Consider the following 25,048-nt stretch of genomic DNA (forward strand, 5'->3'; position numbering starts at 1 on the left):
CCCACCTACAGATAGTTGCCCCCAACTGGAACCAGGTCTGTTCGCATGTTGTTTAATGCCACAGCAGGGATCTGTAAATAACTTAAATCTGGAAAAGGCAATCCGATGATCAACAGCATGAGCATCAATCTATGTAAGTGGGATAGGATGACGTGTAAATCGGTCTGACCAGAAAAAAGACATACTTTTGTTTGATAATTAAAACATATGCTTACTTACTTTCACTTCATAAGTAAATGCTTTCTCAGAAATTCCTGTTTCAAGAACTCAACAATCTCGTCTCTGAATAAACACTGAACAACACTGGTGGAATTTGACGTAATACTTTAGGATTCATTTTGTTTTGATCTTAAGGTGTTTTATAGTTCTTGCTAGAATTAAAGATTTTAGTATCATGATGTATACTACATCATACTGCAGCTTAAGTAGTGGACAATACTTTGTCAATATATCCTTGTGACAAAAACTTTAGTATCATGCACTCGTACGGACACAATACTGCATTAAAAACCATGACATATTATGATGATATTTAATGACTACAGGAACTGTGGCAATCTACAGTATACAAAGTGAGGGACTGTCTACAGCCTGACCTGAGTAAGGTGAACTGATTGTATTGGCAGATACGCCTGTATTCTTAATGAGTGAGTGAATAAGTTTATTTTTACACAGTTTGTAGCAATATTCCAGCAAGGTCAGCATGAGGACACCAGAAACAGACTTCATAAAGTGTACCCATGTGGGGAATTAACCCCGGTCTTCAGTGTGACAAGCAAACACTTGAACCACTAGGCTACCCCATCACTCCTATCTTCTTAATAAAAATATACAAACAATATTTTATCATAAAGTACCGTGAACTGTACGTAGTATGGTACTTAGTATAAAAATAAAGAGATTTTAAAGATACTCAAACAACAGTAAATAAAGGATTCCGTACCCTTCATAACTTAGTTACTATTTTCAGTTTCATATTCTTTATTCAGCAATGAATCATATACAGGCATCATACAATAAAATGACCTAAAATAAAACTGACTTTCGTCACCTTTTCCCCTTCTTCTTATTCTTCTTGCCACTAGGACGTTCTGTAGTTTCTTCCACCGAATCTGTAACTCGGAGTGCATGACCTTGTTCTTTGATGTGAATAAATAGTTTATTCCGCGTCGGAAACTGATTTCGGCACACATTGCACTTGAATACCTGAAACATACAGCAGCATGTTATACACCTAGAATGAGTGAGTGGGTGAGTGGGTGAGTGGGTGAGTGGGTGAGTTTGGGTTTATCCGGCTTTCAACAGTATGGAGTATGCAGTATGGCATGAAAGGCCAGAAACTGGCTTCACACATTTTACTCAAATGATGAGCAACTGCTAGAAACCACTAAGCTACCAAATCGTCCAGGTGATAATGAGTGAGTTAGTGAGTGAGTTTTACTCGTATTAGCATTATTCCAGTGAAATCATGCTGGTAATGCAATTTTGACAACTCTTGAAATTTCAACAACATGTGGTGTCAAACTTTAGTATGCCGTGTGAAGGCCGCTTAAGGTTTAATATTCACCTGAATTTATAAAGCATTCACATAATTAAGTCGCGAGTTAACCCAAAAAGGTTAAGTTCAAGGTAATATTCACCTATCTATATCTAGTATTCACTCTGTTGAGTTTAGTATTCACTTTTGGTTTTGTATTGCACTTTTCAGGAAAAGTATTTACCTGCTTAGATTTTACACTAGTATTCACCTGGTTAGGTCTAGTATCTAACTGGTCAGGTTCAAGATTGACTAAACTGAGTATTCACTCTGTTCAGATTACTATTCACCTCTTTAGGCTTAGTATTGCTGGATTTTTTGCTATCTGGCTTTGACTTTTCTGGAGGTGTGTTTTCTGTGACATCTCCATGGCAACTGTCCATGTGACTAGTTCCACCTGATGTGACATCACCAAGATCCTTCTCTCCAGCAGCTCCACCCCCATCTCCCTCCACTCTGCTACCTGTACACACCTACACAACAGAAAGCATGATGGGAATATTTTCAGAAACATGATGGCAACTCAAGTGCTATTTGTTTGTAGTTTAACATATAACCCAGTAATAATTCTGCTGTCTACATGGTTTTGTTGTACGCATTCATACATATTTTGATAAAGTTTTCAGTTGTAAGTCCCAAATCAAATAACATGTGTCTCCACACACAATATGTTAACTGATACACAAATCGCTTTCAAATAAAAAAGATGAGGTGAAATGGGGTTTCAGTACTTAAAAATATTCTGTTCATATGACAACATCCATGCATGTGTATGTGTGGCTACTTGTACTAGCCCAGGCTCAAGCTGGTTTTATAGAGCTGACTCACTGAGATCACTAGGCTATCTCGCTACCTTTTATGGAGATGGAAACAGTGAGTGAGTTTAGTTTTGCACCACACTCAAACAATATTCCAGCTGTATGGTGGCAGTCTGTAAATATTTCTGGAGTATGAACACGGATCTATGCCACTGGGAACTGATGACATTTGTCAACCAGGTCAGTAAGCCTGACCACCAGATCCCATCAGTCGCCTGTTATGACAAGCATTGGTTACTGAAGATCAAGTCCAACCTGTATCTTCACGGGTCTCGCCTCTTACAATAAAAATGGGTTAATGAAGATCAGTTGTAACCTGGATCTTCACGGGTGGAGATGGAAATAAGGGGGAAGGAATGGGGAAGGAGTGGTTCCATAAACCCACTCAAAAATAAAAGACACTGTTACAGCCAGACTTAACTCCAATATTTAAAAAGTTACTAAAATAATGACCTGCTTGCTTTAAATATAAACATGAAATCTGTCATGCTATCAGTAATGTCTCCCTCCAACATACCCCAAGCATGAGGCAGGCGACACTCCTCCCTAGCTCCAGGGGTCCTATTCTCACACAGATAGGGTTACCTCTACTGTGTAGGACACCCATCACCTGTCACCTGGCTGGGGAGACAATAGGGGCTTACTGTCAGTCTGCACACCTGGGACTATTCCCCTACAACAGCCTACCTGCGGTGTGTCATCACTAGGGTTCTCCTTGGCCGTGTGTTTCTGCGATGCGCTGCAGTCAAACAGAGAAATATGTCAACAATGTTGTATACAATGTGGATTTCAAACAGGGTTTGGTCGCTTTATAAAGGCAAGCAAACTGGGCTGAATATTTTGAATTACTAAACATGGGTTAGGAAATACCTGGATCATAAGAAGAAGAACAAGAAGACACAGTCATCAATATCCCCCGCATTACCTCCAATTTCAGTCGAAGTCAAGCATGTTGCCATGGAAATGCCAAAAATGTTTTATTCAGAATTCCAAATTAAAAGGCACCAGTACACCACTAGACCAATCTATGTGTCAAGTTTGGTGACAACATATTGATCGGTTTTAGAGTTCTGCCCTGGCAAAGATAAAAGTGCATGGACAGACGGGGTTCATTTTAATACCCCCCGCAAAACGTGTTGCAGGGGATAAAAAGTCATCCATATACCCAACAATGGCAAAATACTCTTCATGAACATGTCTACTAGTTATGATGATGTCACATGTTTTGATGTGTACATGTGTACAGCAAAGTGGAAAGAGAGTATTGAAAGGTTTGAAGTTCTGCTCCAGAAAGTAGCACTCCCACAAAATTCAGTCGAAGTCAAACTTGTTGCCATGGAAATGTACAAAAATATTTTATTGAGAAATCCAAAACTACCAAAAGGTACCAGTATACCACCAGACCTATTTATGTGCCAAGTTTGGTAAAGAAATATTGAGCACTTTCTAAGTACTGCTCCAGAAAATACATATGTGCACAGAGAAGCAGTGGCCATTTTAATACCAACCTAAAAAAACCTGCATTGCAGGGGATAAATATAGCATGTACACCAGTGCAAATAGAACTGCACATACATCTGTGAATGATTTACCTCACCTGAATGGCAATGTACTCAATTGACCTCATAGCTGAACATTGATGACATCAACAATACATTTTTTTTTAACTGGGGATGAGATCAATTTATGGATTTTTTTCTACAGGGACCACCAAATGACTATCAAGAATGAAAGAGTAATAAAGTAATTATTTCCCATGCTTCTGTGTCATAGATACTTTTCAAAATTGAGTAAGAATCTTATACATGTATTACCCTTCACTAGTCTGGAAAATATAATAATCCTGATATCCTTTTCATGAAATCAGTATGAAATATATACGTTGTGTATGCTTGCATAATGATCTCTATGTGGTTGCCTTTTACCTGTCTGGAGTATCTTCAGTGTCGATATCCACATCACCAAGTTTCTCTTCTAACTTTCCCACTTCATCTTCTTCTTCCTAAATTTCAATGTAAAGAAATACAATTATATATAACCATGTATTCATCCAAACCAAATCAGTTCACAGTTACTAATGTCAGCTGGTTTGCATTTTGTATAATTTGGAACTCAAACTGTCAAGTTTTAGTCAATGAAGCAACATCACAGGATCACGAGATCAAAAAAGTGAAAATTGGAGGGACATATGTCAAAACATATAAAGTGACCATCATTTCTGACACAGTTCATATTGGTTACAGCAAAAATGTAAGGTACGACTTCGCAAATACTTTTCAAGGTAATTTCATGAACGCAGACTGAATACCAGAAGCATTCAGTTCAGCACCAGAATGCAAAATTGTTACATCTGTGCTGCTCCTTGCTGATGACAGAAATATATTCCCAACACTCAATTTTAATTCCACATTAATGTTTTAGTCTCACCTCCTGCTGCTGTTTTTGTTGCTTCCTTTTCTTTTTCTGTTTCTTGGAGAGTCTGAAAAGAGACACATTTTGACTGTTGCGTGTACATGTGATTCCCCATTGCATTACTGAAAGAGTGAAGTGGACTTAATGTTGATTTCAATAGCATTCCCCTCATGACATGTCAGCTTGATTTGGAAGGAGAGGGTGAAGTGATTCTGGTCTAAGACATTTCCAACTTTCATACGCACTACGCTGACTTACTGAAACAGGACTTAAACTTGTATCCAGAGGCTTGCCAAGGGAAGCAACTCTGTACAAGGTATTGTGACACCTTAGATGACTGGGCCAGTGAAAATTGGGGGCTATCACCATTTACAATGAGTGGGTTAGTAAGTGCATTGTGTTTTAGTCAAGCAATATTTGGGCAGCCTATGAAAAGGTGGGTTTCATTTTCTTTTCATTGCAAGAGGTTTGAACAAATATGTCAATGCATGACGCAGAACTCACACACACATATATACACATTACACATGCACGCACGCATGTATCCACATTCTTCATCTCTTTTGACTTATGAAGAAGCAATGTTTCTTAGACTGTTTTTATGGTTATGTGTCTTCTCGAAAGAAAATAATGTCTCAGAAATCTAAAGGTATGCAAGTATTCAAACTTGCCATGAATGATGTAAACTTTTGGAAAACCATATTTCTCAAAGAAAGGTCTTAATCAGCAAAAGTAGCTTAACAAGTGATTGACAGGTCTGTTTTTAACACCAGGAAACATATCTGCCTACACTTCTGCTTACACATCTGTTCTACACTTCTACAGAGACTGGTCTTCCATCCAGACCTTGATGACAGACAACCAGTTTCAACATTTTCTATAGATCTTGCCTGTTCTTTAATACAATCACTTTCAATGATACATGTGAATCGTATGTCAGTGGATTGAATGTGTTAACACTCATGGCTGAAACATTATTCATATTTTCATTTTCAAGTAAATTACATTCTCAATTTATATGTAGTTGAGTCTACATTATGACATAACTATTAAAACATATGTAATAAAACTGCATAAATTCATCCAGATATCATCCAAATAAAAAGATTGTCAACACAATAAAAAATTGTTAAACCTTGCTTTAAAAAAATTCATTTCATTTCTGACTATTAAAGAGGACTAAAACACAACACTTAATTATCTTATGCACTCAATTCATATTTCCATAATAAAAAACAAAATATAAAAAAAATCTTTCTGAAACAGGAAAAATGTACTATTTTCAAAACAGGTGAATCTGAACATTTTGGACACTGACAGACAATAGCATATCAGGTTCCCTTTACAAGAGGCCACTCCTTCCAATGGCTGACAAATCAGTGTTGTCATGCCCGTCTGTCTATTTAGCAGACGACCTTTATACTTCAGCAGCATAACACCGTCAGCAGACGGTCAGACAGCATGATGGCTGGTATTCAGAGAAGGGAATTACTGTGTGCATGTGTCCTCATAGTGTTAGACATCTTTACTTGTGCACCTATAGCTGTGACTGATGAATTTAATGCGACTTCTTCATCTGTGATAGAAACTGCTGAAAAGACAAATATTTCGGTGAATGTGACTGATGGCACCTTGACGATGTTATCACCTGTAGAGACTAAACTTAATGATGCATTGGGTCAGATCCAAGTATCCAACCATCAGATTGACAGTATTCAAGAAAAGCTTTCTGCAATCTCTGATAGTGTGTTTCGTCACTGGGCAATATTTCAACGTGTGTATACTGAAATTGGTGAAATGTTGAACCTAGGAACATCAGAACCACGAATGATAGAAACAGTGACCTCTGGTACCAATTCTCAAACACAGAGCAGTGACCTTGGACCGAAGGACTGGATTCTGCACATTACCTCCAAGGACAAATCAGAAGACAATTCCACTGAGAATGGGAGTCAGGAAGTGTTCAATAAGCCACTGTCAGATCAAGGATTCAACAGAAATCATGCCAGAGATTCAGGAATGGTGATTCCAGGAGGTTCAAGACAGTTTGGTGAGATGTCTAGTCAGTCTGGAAATTCAAACAGCCGAAGGATGGGAGAGTGGCACATGTTGCCTGAAGACCCTGGTGAGTTACCCCATAGAATGTTTGAACCTCTTATTGTGGAAGAATTTGAAGTTGACTCGGCAGAAAATAACAGCACAGAAGTTTTGAGCAATGGCCAAGTTGTAGTTAATGCCGGTATTGCAGAATCAGGGGAAAATGATGATAACATCACATCGGTGGAAAGTGTTGACATGTCACATGAACAGTACTATTATGATGTTTATAACATTGGTTACAATGGTGGGCCAGGTTTTGGAGGAAGTCTTAGTAATGTTGGCTGGAATGGTCAGAACTCTGGAACTGGGCCTAACTGGAATGGTGGAACTGCAGGGATCAGAAATAATGGCCAAACTGGAAATAACGGAAGAAATTTGCATGCAAACTCTGGGTATGGTGGGCGTGAAGGAGTTGGATATCATGGCCAAGGTGGGATTAATGGAGGTAATATCATGTATACTGGACAAGGCTATGGAGGAATTGCCGGACACACTGGTGGTAATATGGGTCATAACAACCAAGGATATAGCAGCTGGGGACATTATGGACCAAATACTGGATATGGTGCCAATATTGGAAATACTGGTTTCAGAAACGGCGGTTTGGCAAGTAGTGGAACCACAGGTGGTAGTTTTGGAAACAATGGTGAAAATGGAGGCATTCAAGGAAATAGTGGTGTCAATCTTGGGAATAGTGGCAGTGATGCAGGAAATGGAGGGGGCAGTGGTGGCTATAATGGTGGCAAAGCTAGTGGCAATCTTGGAAATACTGGCAGCAATGCAGGAAATAAAGGTGGCAATGATGGAAACAGTGGTAGCAATGCTGGAAGAAACAGTGGCAATTTTGGAAATACCAGTGGTAATACAAGAAACAGTGGTGGTAATACACAACATACTAGCAACAGATACCTTGGTACAAACAGTGGAAATCCTGGCAACCCAGGCATGGAATCAGGTCAAGGTGGTAATGTGGGGACAGGGGTTGGTGGAAACACTCATAGCATCGGAGAGAATGGATCACAAGCTGGGGGCACTGGAGAAGGAAACAGTGGCATGCATAATGACAATGGTCAATGGATGCCCAACAACCCCGAAGGAATGTTTAATCCAGGTCAAGGTGGAAGAGGTCAAGGGTATTTTGGTCCAAGGGGCTACTATGGCAACGGTGAAAACAACCAATTCGAAAGTGAGAATGAATATGAAGCTGAATTTGAACCTGAACATGAAGAAGAAAGAGCATTCCCTGGAGGCTATCCTAACCCTCAGTTGTTTAATATGGGTAGAAGACCTGTGGCCAATGCTGGCAATTTGGGATCATGGAATCCAAATTTTGCTGGTTATGGTTATGCTTGGGGTCCAGGAAGAATGGGATGGCTGGGCTGGATGAGGCCTAGAGGACCATATGGTTGGGGATTACCAGGCAGAGGTGGTCAGTTCCCAGGCATGAACAGGGGACTTCCCGGTACACACTGGAATATGGGCAGTAGGTTGCCTGGACAAGGACCTGGACCAGGATATCATGGAGGCCAAGGAACAGAGATGGGAGGTGGACCACTGGTGAATGGTGGAAACGGGAATGATACTGGCACTACAGGTGAAGCTACAAATGAGACTATTGCTGAAGCAGAGAATACTGGCAATGGAACTACTGATGGTTTACTCGGAGAAACCAATCATACTGTTGCGAATGGGTTTGAAAAGGGAAATGAGACTAATGGTGATGGACAGAATGGCAGAAATGAGACAATTGATGAAATGTTTGGTATTGTGAATGAAACAGCTGAGGACATTTTGGCTGAGAGGAATGAAACAATTGAAGAATTTTTACAAAACCGAAATGAAACAATTGACGAAATGATAAGGGACCTGAATGAAACTCTGGAAGAAAGATTACAAGAGATCAATGAGACACTGCAACTGGAAGAGCTATTCCCCTACAATGGAACTTTCTTCAAAGAACCAGGAATCAACATGGGAGATGGCAATGAAACATATGAGGCAGGTGAGAATGAGTTTGAGAATGTTGACAATGATCTAAGTGGTACCAATGAAACTGACATTGAACCATATCGAGATAATGTGGTGACTGGTGAAAGTCAGTTTGAAAGGTACGTTGATGGCACAGGACTTTCTGCCAACTCTTCTACATCACACATGAGCAGCCCTATCATTCAGGCAGAATACATCCAACCAAACACCTCAAGCCCAATTAGCTCAACTGATCCAATCATACACTCTAACAAATCTAATACAAGTTTACAGGCAGCAGACACTGCAAATAATCCTTTACTGCAGCCTTCAAACAAGGGAGGTAATCCAGCTGTGCAAGGCAAAGCTGGAACTGATGCTGGGTCACTTTCAGCTGGAGGTGATACAGGTGACATTTTAATGTCGAGGAAGGGACATATTGCTGCACAGCAAGGTGGAGTTGGGAGTGATACTGTGAGAGTCCCAGACATCAAGACTCAAATGATTGGTAGCTACTACAGCATCCCTGTTGACAGATCGGCTGCTGGACTCCAAGAAAAGAAGGAGAGAATCTACAAAAAACACAAGGAGAAGGACAACCTGCGTCAGAGGAAGAGTGTGTCTAGCAGCCCGCACATAGCACTGGCAGACGGCCAGGACAAAGTTGACAACTTGATGCTGACTTCTCACTATGCTGATATCAGTCCAAAAGATCTGGAAACATACCGCAAAGTTGAAAACCATTATGATGAACTTGATCTAGATGTGCCAGAAGTTGATGCAACTTCCAAAAACACTGATCTTGACATGGATGGTGATATTTTTAATGAAAATAATGATGCTGATGAAATTATTAGAGAAAAGACAAGGTATAAGAGGCATGTAAACTTTCCTGGTCATGCACTGACCCATAGGCAGTTTCAATTTCACAAGGATAAACTGTACCATGTTCCAGGATCCCAAGCACCCCGAGGTGGACAGAAAGACAATCGCTATACTCATCCTGCTCCATTCAAGACTGACAGCGTGTCTACAAGACCAGAGCTTGCTCGTCTGGAGGTTGGAGACAGTTATGACTCAATGACCAGTGATGAAAGCAAAGGATTTGATTCAAGTCAAGGAATGACATCTGCTCTTTCAAAGGATTCTCTTCAGTTCGTCAGCAGGGATTCACGCTACTTAAGTAATGAGGTGGATTTGGACAGAAAAGATGCAAGGTCATCTCAAAGTTTCAGTGATTCCTTTGACCTTGATGCTTCCTCTGAGTTTGACCTTTCTGATGACTCTAGTTGGTGGTACCGAAATGGACATAACAAGCTCAAGGAAATTGATGATCAGATGAAATCGATCCGAAGCAAACTTAAAAATGTGATGAAGAAGTATGTGACCACTAACAAAGTTGGCACCATAAAAGCATTGATAGCTCCTAAAATCGATTTGTATCCCCAAATCAATGAAGTTTTAAAAGCTGTAGTTGAAAGTATCAACCCAAACAAAAATAGAAAATCCAAGAGTCATGAATGGAGAATACCAAAGTAATACCAGCTCCAAAAGTATGTTCTGAAAACCAAATATATACATAGAACAATTCTTCTGCACTTGTTCTATTTTTCATAGATAAAAAAATGAAAGGAAATAACTTGTAAATGCTGATATTGTCATATTTCACATGTTTGAATATGTGACATTACAATACTGTTTTTCTTAAATATACTATTCCGGGTAATAAGATAATAATGATTCTTTTCACCATGGGTAATCGGAACTTCGACAGCGTTTAAAAGGCTTAATTGTTTCCATCAACTTGTCATACGAGAAAAATGAAGTAAGTCAAACTGATCTCAAATTACCACCCTTGTGCATTCACAACACTCACACCAAATATACACCTGTAAAGTCTAAATGTCAATAGTCTAACTGTTTATATTGGTGTTTGAGATACTGACAGAAATTTTCAAACCAATCATAACAATAATATTAATGCACTATAAAATACATTTAATTGAAGATTTTCAAATATCATAATTTGGAACATTTATTTATATTGTTCATACATTTATTTGTTGACTAAAAATCACAGTAATCAATAACAGATCACAATCGATGTATAAGAGGTTACATGTACCATGTGCTATTTAACCCATTGTAACATGCTGTAGATATGCTATTTTCTAAGGAAATGATGATCAGTTTGAATTGAATGCTTTGTTTCATGTTACCATGTCATTTGCCTTCAGTAAATAGATTTATGTTTTAACAGGGATTTATCTTTGTTACCAAAAAGGGTCATTGGCAGCTAAACCTCCAAAGTATCACAACTATTTTCTTGAGTTTAAGGAATTGTACACTGCATTCTCTGCAACAGTAAAACAGCCCTCAAGTATTCTCCATCCTCATTACTGGTCCTTTTATAACTGAAATACATGTCACCTACACAAAACCATATAATTGCTAAACACTGGTTGTGACTGATACATGTACTACAAATATTGGAGAATCTGTAAATCAAGTAAAGGATTATTAATGTTACCGGTTTAAGATTCAGATCGGAATATCTCTGTCTTAGCAAGTTTAGGCCAGACCAATTTCATTTCTTGTTTTACAGATTTTTGTCCTCTGCAAACCTTCCAACCAAAGTAATATTCCAAATTATGAAGTGAAAATGGGAAAAAATACAACCTAAACAGTATTTTCTTGTTAGTTTACATTTTTAGCCTCTAAAAACATTAGGATTTTATAGCGGGAAAAATTAATTTCTATTTTTTTCTTATTCTTGAGAAAAAATTGCAGGTGGATCTGTAAACAAGAAATAAAATTGGTCTGGATTTAGATAAATCCCTATATATCAATATCTTAATCATAGAACAAACAAGTGTGATTAGAACCTGTATTTTAAGTATAGTATACTAGATAGAGCCAGTACCTTGAACATGATGTACTAGATAGAGTTAATATTAGCATGAGATAGTTACCTAACAAAGCAATAAGGGAAAATCAAGCAGAAACTACAATGTCTTCAGTAATACTAATATTCAACCAACGGGTGAGATTTTATGCTGCTTTTAGCAATATTCCAACAATAACACCATGGGGGATACGAGAAATGGGTTTCATACATTGTACCCAGTTGAGCAAATAAACATGGATATATGGCAAGATGAATGAATGCTTTAATTATCTGGCTACCACACCATCGTTAACATAAAGACAGACTCACATGGTCTTAAGAAAAAAATATTTTTTAACAAACATCAACAGTCATAATCTTGTTAACATCTTAACAGATCAGCATTTTCCAGCATGAATTAGGTACTTAGGATAGGTATTTAAGGCCTGCAATTATAATAACCCATGTTTCTCTTACTACTCAATGTTTGTCAAAGACCTCACATGACTATGTTAGGTTCATGCAACATATTATACCTAGGAATAACTACATATAAATAGAGCAGGTTTTCATCTACAAATTCCAAAAAGACTTGATGTTTTCTTTTTTCATTTTGGGGGCAGTGGGGTAGCCTAGTGGTTAAAGCATTCGCTTGTCACGCCAAAGACACGGGTTTGATCCCCACATGGGTACAATGTGTGAAGCCCATTTCTTGTGTCCCCAACCATGATAATACTGGTTTATTTCTAAAAACTGCGTAATACTAAACTCACACACTCACTATTTATTCAAACACTTTACCAACCAAAGTAGATAATAACACACACCCAACCAAATAACTTCATGCCAAATACCAGTGAGAACAGTAAGGAAATAGAGAAAAGGAAATGAAAAATTTTAGTAACAATGACTAAGAAACAATTTTTAAAGGGCTGCCTTCACTAAAAACTGTGTCAGTTTTTCATGTTGAAATGGGAAGCAAACTGATTTATTGATTACCTCACTGAGATTTTCTACCTGAATTAACACATTACATCTGTACCTCCATAACAAGTCAACAACATAAACTCAACATGGCATCATCCATGCTGTATATACCACCTTTATCCTACTTAATTATCTACTCCTTGCTGAGATGTATATAGAATAGTATTTTCTATGTGTAGATGGGATTTACCCTCTAATTCCTGCCTTTTTAGTATATAACAGAATATATATACTGTTAAAATTAAGTTGAGGACCACCTGATTCATTCATTCATTCTATCGTGCCATGACAGAAAAAATACAGAAATATGAAATATGAAACATGATGATTGATTAAATATACTTACGTGAATGATTTTGATGCCTTGCCAGAAGGACAGTAATAAGAGAGATTTTGCTGCCATGACAGAATAACTAAAGTAAGATGAAAGAGTCATGTGGTTCTTCACTATATTTGAGTAGGACACAGGCATGAGCCATTATGTCATTATTCCATTGCCTAGAGTCAACCTGAGAATCATCAACATACAACTTGTGAGAAAATACCAATCATGTTATATCTCCATAAATTCTACATCACTTCTTGTCACGTATGTCTTTCTATAAACAACTGTTTGTAATAAAAATATAGCTGAACTTCCTTTTGTTTTAATAATTTTATCACACTGTAGGGATTCAGTGATGGATGTTGATCATCCATTTGCAAATACATGTACATCAAAATACAGTACTTCAGAAACAAAGTAAGTTGATCATCCAGTGTCTTGGAATAAGTAACACTGAAAGGGCTGCTGTACCCTGCTAGCCTTCTGTTCACAGATACGAACCTTAGCAGACACTGTGATGCAGAAATAGCTTGTGGCTGCATGGTGAGGTGAGGTGAGGTGAGGTGAGGTGAGGTGAGGTGAGAATACTGCACCTTCATACTAATGTCCAAGTATACTTGTGTTTGCATGCTTGTTTCACAGTGCTAGTCCTCTGACATACCACGCCACATTTATATCATGACTTCCCCACACAGACATATTTCCTTGACTAAACCTACCAATCCTTGGTATTAATGACATCAATGCTGAGCAGCCACCAGGGAGACAAAAAGTAACATTTTTAATTCAACAGCCTCGGATTGAACCACTGACCACTCAGTTGACCTTGCTTGTTCTTGTGGATAACCCAGGAAAGATCCACTGCACTACTTTACTAGAGTTAAGCATGGATATAGGAACTACACAGGCCTCAGCACAAACCTGACTGGTTTCCAAATATTAGAAATTTCAACACATTTACCCACAGGAATGACAAGTCTTTATGGATGATTTGCTTGCAAATCAAAGTATCCATATCAAAATGTCGCAATCACACAATAAAGAAGTTGATCATCCAAAAAGACTTGGCATTCATCTTCCTTGCAACTTCTAGAATGCCTCTCAAACAGTTCCTTTACTCACTTCTGTTTACTGTCCTGAGTGTAACTGTCATTCAGATCAATGTCGTCTGCTACTGGTATCCCATCAGCCATCCCTCCCAGCTCTTCCTCTTCCTGTTCCATGTGTGCCTTCAGTATTGCTACAAGTTCCTTGTGCTTCTTGGACTTTTCATGATTTGCATATCTAGGACAGCAAGTAAGTCAAGTCTTGTAGCTTTATCATTTTTCAAAATGTTTTTAAGTGAAATGTCTGCAGTTCTTTTCAAAGGTGCAAAAGTTAACAGATCAACAGAATGACTACAACATGGCCTGACCTTCATACCAGCTAGAGTACAGGTGACACCAGAAATGGGCACACACATGGTACCTAGTGGGGAACTGAACCTCATCTATGGCGAAATAATAAAATGTAACATGCCAGCCAAGTCTGCCATTCAAATGTTTGCCAGACAGTTCCTGTCATCAGTGAGCAAGTGTATTATGGTAACATTTAAACATATGATACCTGTTCACCACAACAATGCCATGTCATTTACATAGCTCAAAGAGGTTTTCTCTTGCGTGTACTTCAGTGTAATTAGTTGGATATCAATTTTTAGCATTGTGTCCCTCAAACTCAGTTCACAATAAAGACATGGTTACAAATGGGCATGAGGTGTTTACAGAACTGATACATAATACACTAGGTGAGTAAAGATGAAAAGTTAAACAGGGAATAAACTTACGCCTTGTCACTTTTAAAAGCTTTATTGCAGGCTATACAGAACAGGTCGTCATAGTAATCCTCTTCTTCCTCTTCCTCCATGGGGAGATCATCACCTTCAGCAGGGACACCTTCAACATCAACATCAAAATCATCACCAGCATTAACAGGGACATCTTGCACAATATTATCCATTCTTCAAAATACAGACATGGACAAAGGGGGATAACTCTTGCAAAAATGTGTAATTTCACAGGGTATATATACTCTGTTATTTTAAACAAAGAATTTACATGTCAAATCTGTTTAAGGATATATAGATGTATTGTGGGGCATGGTGAGTGAGCTGACTGAGGCGCCAGGCTTGTCATACAATGCCGTGATCAAGACTACCTTTGACTGGGTCTCAGAATTTTGGAGTCAACTTTGTGTGCCGACTCTTTCAGTGTTGTCACAACCCCTTCAGTCTGCTTGGATCAAAATGATATCGAAGGATCAGATTTTAATTTCAAATCAGTTTATGATCCTCCCCCTTTAGGCTGTTTCTGCCATAGGACGGTGGGGTAGCCTAGTGGTTACAGTGTTCACTTGTCACGCAGAAGACCCAGGTTCAATTCCCCACATGGTAACAGTGTGTGAAGCAGCTTTTCTGGTGTCCGCTGCCGTGATATTGCTAGAATATTGATAAAAGTGGCATAAAACTAAACTCACTCACTGTTTCTGCCACAGTACTACTGTTACTTCACCCAGGTAAAAGTTTACATGGAGAATCATAACAAAATGATGATAGTTTAAATAACTTTTATATTTTTTAGACAAATGTGATAAAACTTATATCCACAGTTGGTCTGATGTTTGCTTTACATTCTGCATTGAAATGAATGTTTGATCATGAACCGATTTGGAGTTAGATTGTGATTCATTGGTATCATTTTGATCCAAATAGATTATCGTGTACAGAACACAACCGTGTGCACTTAAAAGAACTCAAAAATCCATTGGTAAATGACCAGATGGTAGCCACATGAATACCTGTGGAGGTACAAAGTAGCATTACCCTGTGTCATAGTACACCCAGCTGTGAATAGATACCTCATTAAGATGGGAAAGTCACATTAACTCAGTGCACCTAGTGGCTCCAACAGTTGTATGATCCCCAGGGAGTTGAGATTGATAATAAGAAGTGCTGTTTGAGAATGACATCCAATGATCGAAGGGAAAAACATCTTGTGAAGCACTTTTGAATTAGAATTAGTTCAAATACGGCACGATAGACATGTGGCATATATGTATACATTAAGCAATGACCTGTGTAAGAAGATGACCAGCACTAACCTTCCCCTCCCCCATCCTCATCTCGCTCCACTCCGAAGTGCTCGTCTACACTGGCCTCAAGTTGACGGAGGTCATCCTCCAGGGCCGACATGGCAGACCACCCTGTTTCCTTGTAGTTCTCCATCCGCCTTACAACAAATGTACAACAATTTATGTTGACTGGTTTCAGCTTAATGCCATTTTGAAAATTCAGTTATATCACATTGCTAGCTCAATGTGGGGTCAGGGTGGGAGGTAGGGTGGTGGAAGGGTGTTTTGTTTATTGTTTAATGTCACACTCAGCATTATTCCAGTTACATGATGGTGGTCAGTAAATGATGGAGTCTGGACCACACAATCCAGTGACTGACATGAGCAATATTACATCTACATGAAGGCAGTCTGTAAATCATTCAATCCAGTGATTAATATCATAAGCTTTGATCAAAACAATTGGGAGACAATGATAACCAAATTAGCCAAGCTGACCACCCATTACCCTTAGTTACATCTTACAACAAGCATGGATTGCTGAAGACCAATTCTGACATAACAGAGATCCCTGATGTCTGGGTCAACTGATTCACCAATCTGACCACCTGATTTCATTGAATTACTTCCACACACTGCTGTGGACAACTCTAACCCAGCATACCAATAGGAATGGGAACTATATTATTTATCATTAAAACCTACTTCTACCTCTCCTCGACTACGAATGGACTATATGAATCATGATTATAACCTACTTCTACCTCTCCTGCAATACGAATGGACTATATGATTCATCATTAAAACCTACTTCTTCCTCTCCTGCACTAGGGATGGGAACTATATAATTCTTTAATAAAACCTACTTCTTCCTCTCCTGCACTAGGAATAGGAACTATATAATTCTTTAGTAAAACCTACTTCTTCCTCTCCTCCACTGCAAATGGACTATATGATTCATCATTAAAACCTACTTCTTCCTCTCCTCCACTAGGAATGGACTATATGATTCATCATTAAAACCTACTTCTTCCTCTCCTGCACTAGGAATAGGAACTATATAATTCTTTAGTAAAACCTACTTCTTCCTCTCCTCCACTGCGAATGGACTATATGATTCATCATTAACACCTATTTCTTCCTCTCCTCCACTAGGAATGGACTATATGATTCATCATTAAAACCTACTTCTTCCTCTTCTCCACTGCAAATGGACTATATGATTCATCATTAAAACCTACTTCTTCCTCTCCTCCACTAGGAATGGACTATATGATTTCATCATTAAAACCTACTTCTTCCTCTCCTGCAATAGGAATAGGAAGTATATAATTCTTTATTAAAACCTACTTCTTCCTCTCCTCCACTAGGAATGGACTATATGATTCATCATTAAAACCTACTTCTTCCTCTCCTGCAATAGGAATAGGAAGTATATAATTCATCATTAAAACCTACTTCTTCCTCTCCTCCACTGCGAATGGACTATATGATTCATCATTAAACCTACTTCTACCTCTCCTGCAATAGGAATAGGAAGTATATAATTCTTTAGTAAAACCTCCTTCTTCCTCTCCTGCAATAGGAATAGGAAGTATATAATTCTTTATTAAAACCTACTTCTTCCTCTCCTCCACTAGGAATGGACTATATGATTCATCATTAAAACCTACTTCTTCCTCTCCTCCACTAGGAATGGACTATATGATTCATCATTAAAACCTACTTCTTCCTCTCCTACAATAGGAATAGGAAGTATATAATTCATCATTAAAACCTACTTCTTCCTCTCCTCCACTGCGAATGGACTATATGATTCATCATTAAACCTACTTCTACCTCTCCTGCAATAGGAATAGGAAGTATATAATTCTTTAGTAAAACCTACTTCTTCCTCTCCTGCAATAGGAATAGGAAGTATATAATTCTTTATTAAAACCTACTTCTTCCTCTCCTCCACTAGGAATGGACTATATGATTCATCATTAAAACCTACTTCTTCCTCTCCTCCACTAGGAATGGACTATATGATTCATCATTAAAACCTACTTCTTCCTCTCCTGCAATAGGAATAGGAAGTATATAATTCTTTATTAAAACCTATTTCTTCCTCTCCTCCACTAGGAATGGACTATATGATTCATCATTAAAACCTACTTCTTCCTCTCCTCCACTGCGAATGGACTATATGATTCATCATTAATACCTACTTCTTCCTCTCCTGCAGCTCTTTCTCCTGCTGTTCCTTAGTTTTGCGAGCTATTTCCTCCGCCCGCTCCTCCAGCCGTTTCTGTAGCAAGTGTCACACAAATGTCACAGTCATTTCAGTACAACATCATAGTTAGGACCATGTCTGTAACTTCTATTTGTCTATTTGAGCAGGTTCAGTGAAGAAATCTACAACAGACTTATTCCTTCCTTAAGAGGCATGAAGAAGTTGGAGTAGTAAGGAAGGATGACAATATACGGATGAACAACTTCTTTATTGCTATGAGAGCGACTTTTGGTAATAGTGTTAGAACCTACACCGAAACGTTGCTCTCATAGCAATAAAGAAGTTGGCCATCCAAATATTGTCTTCCTTCCAAACTTATTCCTACATCTTCAATATGAGTGAAAACTGCTACATTCAAGGTATACATTTTGGTGAAATGTTTCAACAAGGATGCCCTGTTTTTTTAATAATTGCTCATTTCCTGCTTGTGCCACTTATCATCATGCAGGCATTCCTGAGTCGAATGAACCGGTCTCCAAGGCAACACAACCAACTAATAATAAAGGTAAGAAACTTCTTATTCCCTACTGATGAAAGTTTGCACACAAAATCACTTAAAAACTCAGCTGTTTCAAGTTGTCAAACACAGTTTGAAATTTCAGTACAAACTTCTTTCAAGAAATTGGATCTTGGAGTAAGTTTCCTTGAGGTGTATTAAACTCAAGCTCATTACCCTGTGGGCTTGAACACGCTTGTCTCTCTTCCGTACATATGCCACCAGAGCCTGCAACAAAACTCATACTCTTAAACCCAGGGACGCAAATGTTGTTTAACATCCAAGAAAGCTCTTTTCAAACTTTGTTGAACAAATATACTGTCATGTGTCATGAAAATTAGGGTCCCTTTTTAAGAAAATGAGGTCCATTTTTAAGAAAATGAGAGTCTTTCCTATAAAAGATATTTCCCGAAATTTTCCTAATCCCCAACTTCAATACATTATGGTAAATCATCAAGAGAGTGAGTGAGTGAGTGAGTGAGTGAGTGAGTGAGTGAGTGAGTGAGTGAGTGAGTGAGTGAGTGAGTGAGTGAGTGAGTGAGTGAGTGAGTGAGTATTATTTTACGTAGCCTTTAGCAATGTACCAGCTCGAGTAGGGGAATCAGAAATGGGCTTCACACACTTTACCCATGTGGGGAATCAAACCTGGATCTTCAGTGTGATGAGCAACGCTTTCACTACCAGGCTACAGCACTGCCCCTACTTTTGAGTGAGTTTAATTTTGCATCACACTCAGTAATATTTCAACTATATGGCGGTATTACTCTTGAAGACTCTTTAGTTACTCTGCCCTAGTTTTCTCCATCCTAAATATCATGATGGTTTCAAATACATCTTCATTTCTCACTCTGATTTCTTCATTTCTTTCCTTCTTGGCTGCATCCCTCTGTTTTTTATTCTCTGCCTCCATCTTGCGTCGAGTCCACCTGTCTGGAGCCTCACGAGTATCATACTTCTCGACCCACACATAGGACTTGGCTGTACAGTACGAGGCCCAGAAACCATAGAAAGGCTGAACAATCTGGGAACATCCATTAAACAGGGATGGTTCACATAACAACACTACATGATGGCCGAAAAATGTTGAAACTTTAATGACCTGGCACATCAGATGACTACAAAAAACAAAAAAATATACATAATAAAGTATCTACTATACAACACCTAAGAAATGTACATGGCCATTTGGAAAAAGACATGCTTTTGACGATAAAACCAGTGGCCAAAGGGAGGTTACTCTATGAACATTTGCTTCAGAGAGTGTTTTGCCTGAGTTCCTGGTTCAAATACCCTTCTGTTTAGGATTGTTTCAGAAATATAGGAAAGATATTACAACATTTTACTGCAATTATCGAAATAATAGAGTAATCAAAAGTCAAGCAGTTGTCCCCACAAATACCTCATCATAGGAACTTTCCGAGTTGCCGAATTCTGGAATCTCGTAGTCGCTGTCCTTGTCTTCCATGAAGGGATAATCCTCCTCTGCCACAGTGTGGAACACCTTTCTGTACACTTCATAGAAGCCCTGCACAGGAGCACAGCAACAGGTATATTGAACTGTATAGTGGCAGGAGTGGAGATAAGCACAGTGAAAAGTACACAGAAGAACATAGTGACAGGTGTACAGAGGAGTGTATTGACTGGTTACAGAGTATAATGACAGGTGTATGGAGGAGTATAGTGACAGGTATATGGAGGAGTATAGTGACAGGTATATGGAGGAGTATAGTGGCAGGTGTATGGAGGAGTATAGTGACAGGTGTACAGAGGAGTATAGTGACAGGTATATGGAGGAGTATAGTGACAGGTGTATGGAGGAGTATAGTGACAGGTATATGGAGGAGTATAGTGACAGGTGTATGGAGGAGTATAGTGACAGGTGTATGGAGGAGTATAGTGACAGGTATATGGAGGAGTATAGTGACAGGTGTATGGAGGAGTATAGTGACAGGTGTATGGAGGAGTATAGTGACAGGTGTACAGAGGAGTATAGTGACAGGTGTACAGAGGAGTATAGTGACAGGTGTATGGAGGAGTATAGTGACAGGTGTACAGAGGAGTATAGTGACAGGTATATGGAGGAGTATAGTGACAGGTGTATGGAGGAGTATAGTGACAGGTGTACAGAGGAGTATAGTGACAGGTGTATGGAGGAGTATAGTGACAGGTATATGGAGGAGTAAAGTGACAGGTGTATGGAGGAGTATAGTGACAGGTGTACAGAGGAGTATAGTGATAGGCATACAGCGGAGTATAGTGGCAGTTATACAGAGGAGTACAGTGACAGAGATAGTGACAGGTACATGAAGGAATATAGTGACAAGTATACAGAGGAGTATAGTGAAAGGTAAAGGCAGGAGTACTGAGACAGAAGTAGAGATAAGTACATTGACAAATATAGGGACCTGTTGTGACAAGCACAGTAACAAGTGCAGACAGGTAATTTTCAAATATTGGTGATATGTACAGTGACTGGTGTAAGTACTGGGATATTGTGTACACATCATGAAAGTTGTATATGGTGAAAAGGCAGTTCTTAACTCAAATTTGATACGTCTCAGTATACTGGCCCTTGTCCTGCTCCACGCATTTGTTCTTAGCTATACCTTTCTGGCAAAGTACTTACCAAAGCATTTTATTTGACTGGACAATATTCCATGTACTGAATCATACACAAATATGATGAATAAAGCCTGTGACAGAATGCCTGCTGTCAGTGTATATCTAGAATGGCCTGGCATCTTCATCAAGTTACCATACTTACCTCAGGATCATCTCCAAATCCTTTGTAGCAGGCCGAGTTGAAGTACTGGAACACATCCAGGGAGTTGTCCTCATACTTGTCGCCTCGTCCTAAACCTGCAGCCAGACAATACACTTGTTCACACAGTGTGACTTCATTCTAATATAAACTAAGGCTGAAATCATTCAGTTTGCTTCACTGAAAAGGTGTACCTGACACCTTAATTTCAATGCTCGATAACCACTATCATCTGACATGAATATTTGTGTATATTATGTGTGTCCCTCACCTCCCCTGAGGATGGCCTCCCTGTGCTTATCGTACCACGCCCTCTCCTGGGAGTCACTGAGGACTTCATAGGCCTGCTGCACCAGTCGGAACTCCCTTGTAGCCTCCTCCACATTGTCAGGATTCTTGTCTGAAACACAAACAGGTCATACACAACACAGGCTATTAACATCACCAATACAGTATTTGATAACAATAAAGGACGGAAAAAGAAACTTCTTCAAGGTAAGTAACAAAAGATAAAATTTAAAGATGAAGTTATGAATCCTAAAAATCCTTTTAATTTATCTGGGGGAGAATTAGGTCATATGGTCTATACACAAAGTAACAGCAAGTTCAAATTCACATAAGTCATTATGTGTGTCATCCCCTAGCAATCTTCTGCATGAAACTCTCAACTAGTCACACAATCAATCAATGTTACGTCATGAAATATATATATATATATATATATATTCAGAATTGCAATGACTATGGATACTAGTGAGAAAATGATCGGCGAGAGTAAATGGGCTGGACACATCAGTGAATAGCTAATATAATGAAAGGTACAGTAATTTGTAAAGAGTGAGTGAGTGAGTTTAGTTTTACGCTGCACATTGCAATATTCCAGCCATATGGCGGCGGTCTGTAAAATAATCGAGTCTGGACCAGACAATCCAGTGATCAACAACATGAGCAGCGATCTACGCAACTGAAAACCGATGACATGTGTCAACCATGTCAGCGAGCCTGACCACCCAATCCCATTAATCGCCTCTTACGACAAGCATAGTTGCCGAATTTGTGAAGAAGTTAAAATATTTTGATAACTGTTGGGCAGCTAGGACCATATGTTTGCCTGATGGGTCTGAAGTTCAATATGTGAACAAATATTACACAGTGTTTTTATCTTATTTTCTGAAACAAAACGCTTATATTTTCAGTCATTATTTTTACAGTGAATTAAAAATCTGTTGAAATCGTAATTCGCTTAGCAATACAAAGGGATCGGACTATGGAAATTCATCTCGAACGTAATACCGTGTTCTGACGTTCAAAGAAACACTAAATTGACGAATGTTTACTGTAGTACTCAAAATATAAACAAATTTTCAAAATCTACGTACCTGGGTGATATTTCAGGGCCAATTTCCTGTACGCCTTCTTGAGATCCTCGTTATTTGCATCTCTAGGGACATTGAGAACCTCGTAATGACACCTTATAGACGATGACATTTTCCCCCATATGTTAGACGACCGTTACCTTCGGTTGTCAATCAATTATTTCGCACATTGCACAAGCACATGTTGTTTTGGTGGCACTCTTCTGTGAAGAAGTCGAGTTTGTATAATTAAAGGGAAGTAACTTTTACGTGACGTTTACGGTATTATGTCCCTTTGACCATTAGCTGTTTTGTGTTGTTGCTTACGGCATTACTAAACATCATGCAATGCTTGTTACTTCTAAAGTTATTGGATAATGGTTTCTGAACAATACATAGTCTGTGTCGATAAAAAGCTTTGTACTTAAGAGTGTTTCTCTTCAAAAAGCAATGTTGTATACCTTTTACATTTTACTGACGCGATGGCATAATGTAGGATACACATTATGGAAACAGCTGTTCCAACATACCACAACGACTTTTAGGTACGGATTCTTACAAATAAATACCTACAACGAATCGTCGTAATATTAGGGAAATCACTGTTAATAAACTGACTCTATGTCGTTATTTCTCGAACATGCAATTGCTGTCAGTGTCTAATTGAAATACACGCGTTTCAAAAGATGAGTAATGGTAATATTACAGCACAGTCACCGCTAGGGACACGTGTAACAAAGACTTACAGTTAATACAGGTGCAACAGTTTAACAGATCATTTATTATGAGACAGGTCATTGTATCTTTTTTAGATCTCATACATATCAACCACCCTTACCTACAAAAACCTTTCAAATAAAAAAGAAATGAAAACCGAAGCATTTTTTAATCTGTAGATAATGTTACCAGTGTATTGACAATGCGAGCGCACATTCACACCTGGTAAAAGTTACTATGAGTTTGTTAATTGTTGGTCTGGGACGCGTTATCGAGCGCATGCCATTTTGCAGCCGATTGATTGCAATATGCATGTGTTGATATCCGGTGGTTCCTTCACTTAACTGTGACATTTACAATAGGCCACCTGGCCATTACAAAGGATTTTGAGTGGAATTTACCGGTTACGCAAGAAGTGGTCGATATTCAACGCATGCCCAATTATTTTGTCAATTAACGTGAAACAAGTAGAGAAAATGTGCAGTGGAGGAAAGTCAGAAATCATTTCAGTCCATATAGGTACTGTCAGTGAAAGTATCTTCAAGAGAAACTAGATGTTGGGTTAAATGTATTAATTTTGACGAGAATGTTAAAAATATCCGTTAGCGTTATTTGGTCCATGAAAACTTAAGAAAAAATGTAATTATTATATCTTTCGCTCAACATACCGATATTTGTCATTTCCTTCATTAATAACAACTGAACATTGTAAGTTAGTTCTGTAATCATTGGATAATATCCATATTATGAAGTTGTAAATGGCTACATGCATAAACTATTCGCAAAATCATAATGAATTTCCATTGAAATATGAATACATAATTTCACTAAGGAAATTTAACCAAAATATTGTTTGTGCACATTTTGTAACTAAGGATATCGATCTCGACACTGCAGTATCATTTGCATTAACTCAATAACAAGCAACCAGTCTCAAGTTATCGGGTACATTAACAATTGAGATTACAGCTTGCGATGGCATGTCAATCAATAAAAATGAATCGAATGATTTTCAGGAAGAGCTCGATCTAATTTTGACCTGATTCGCATGTGACAGATGCGTTGATTGGATGATAGTGGTAATGATTTCAAGAGAAAGTTCCAAAGCTGACGACCAATCAAATTGCTCGACTCAAATTACATGGAGGGGACTGACTAACCCAGGGCGTATGAATCTCGCACTTTGCACCACTGTTTTGATTTGATTTATGTTCCTTTAATCTTCTCATTAGTAGTGCTAGTAAATAACTTTTACCAATATCAATAGTTCCACAGATCAAATGTTAAATATTCTCCTTTTCT

General features: G+C 38.5%; 1 protein-coding gene across 1 annotated transcript; it reads right to left on the minus strand.

Moving 5' to 3' along the window:
* Nucleotides 1–644: 644 nt before the first annotated feature.
* On the minus strand, nt 645–23,276 carry LOC137292156 (dnaJ homolog subfamily C member 21-like). Its single transcript, XM_067823704.1, has 15 exons — nt 23,054–23,276; nt 21,946–22,074; nt 21,678–21,772; nt 20,313–20,438; nt 19,761–19,934; nt 19,091–19,141; nt 18,353–18,432; nt 16,173–16,300; nt 14,860–14,968; nt 14,157–14,318; nt 4,783–4,834; nt 4,281–4,357; nt 3,043–3,094; nt 1,828–2,010; nt 645–1,206 (listed from the first exon to the last, which is right to left on the minus strand). Exons 1-15 carry the CDS (start codon nt 23,160–23,162, stop codon nt 1,048–1,050), a joined length of 1,686 nt encoding a protein of 561 aa, XP_067679805.1. The 5' UTR covers nt 23,163–23,276; the 3' UTR covers nt 645–1,047.
* Between the last annotated feature and the right edge of the window lie 1,772 nt (nt 23,277–25,048).

Source organism: Haliotis asinina, chromosome 7 (genome assembly GCF_037392515.1).
Source record: "Haliotis asinina isolate JCU_RB_2024 chromosome 7, JCU_Hal_asi_v2, whole genome shotgun sequence".
In the NCBI taxonomy this organism is placed as follows: domain Eukaryota; kingdom Metazoa; phylum Mollusca; class Gastropoda; order Lepetellida; family Haliotidae; genus Haliotis; species Haliotis asinina.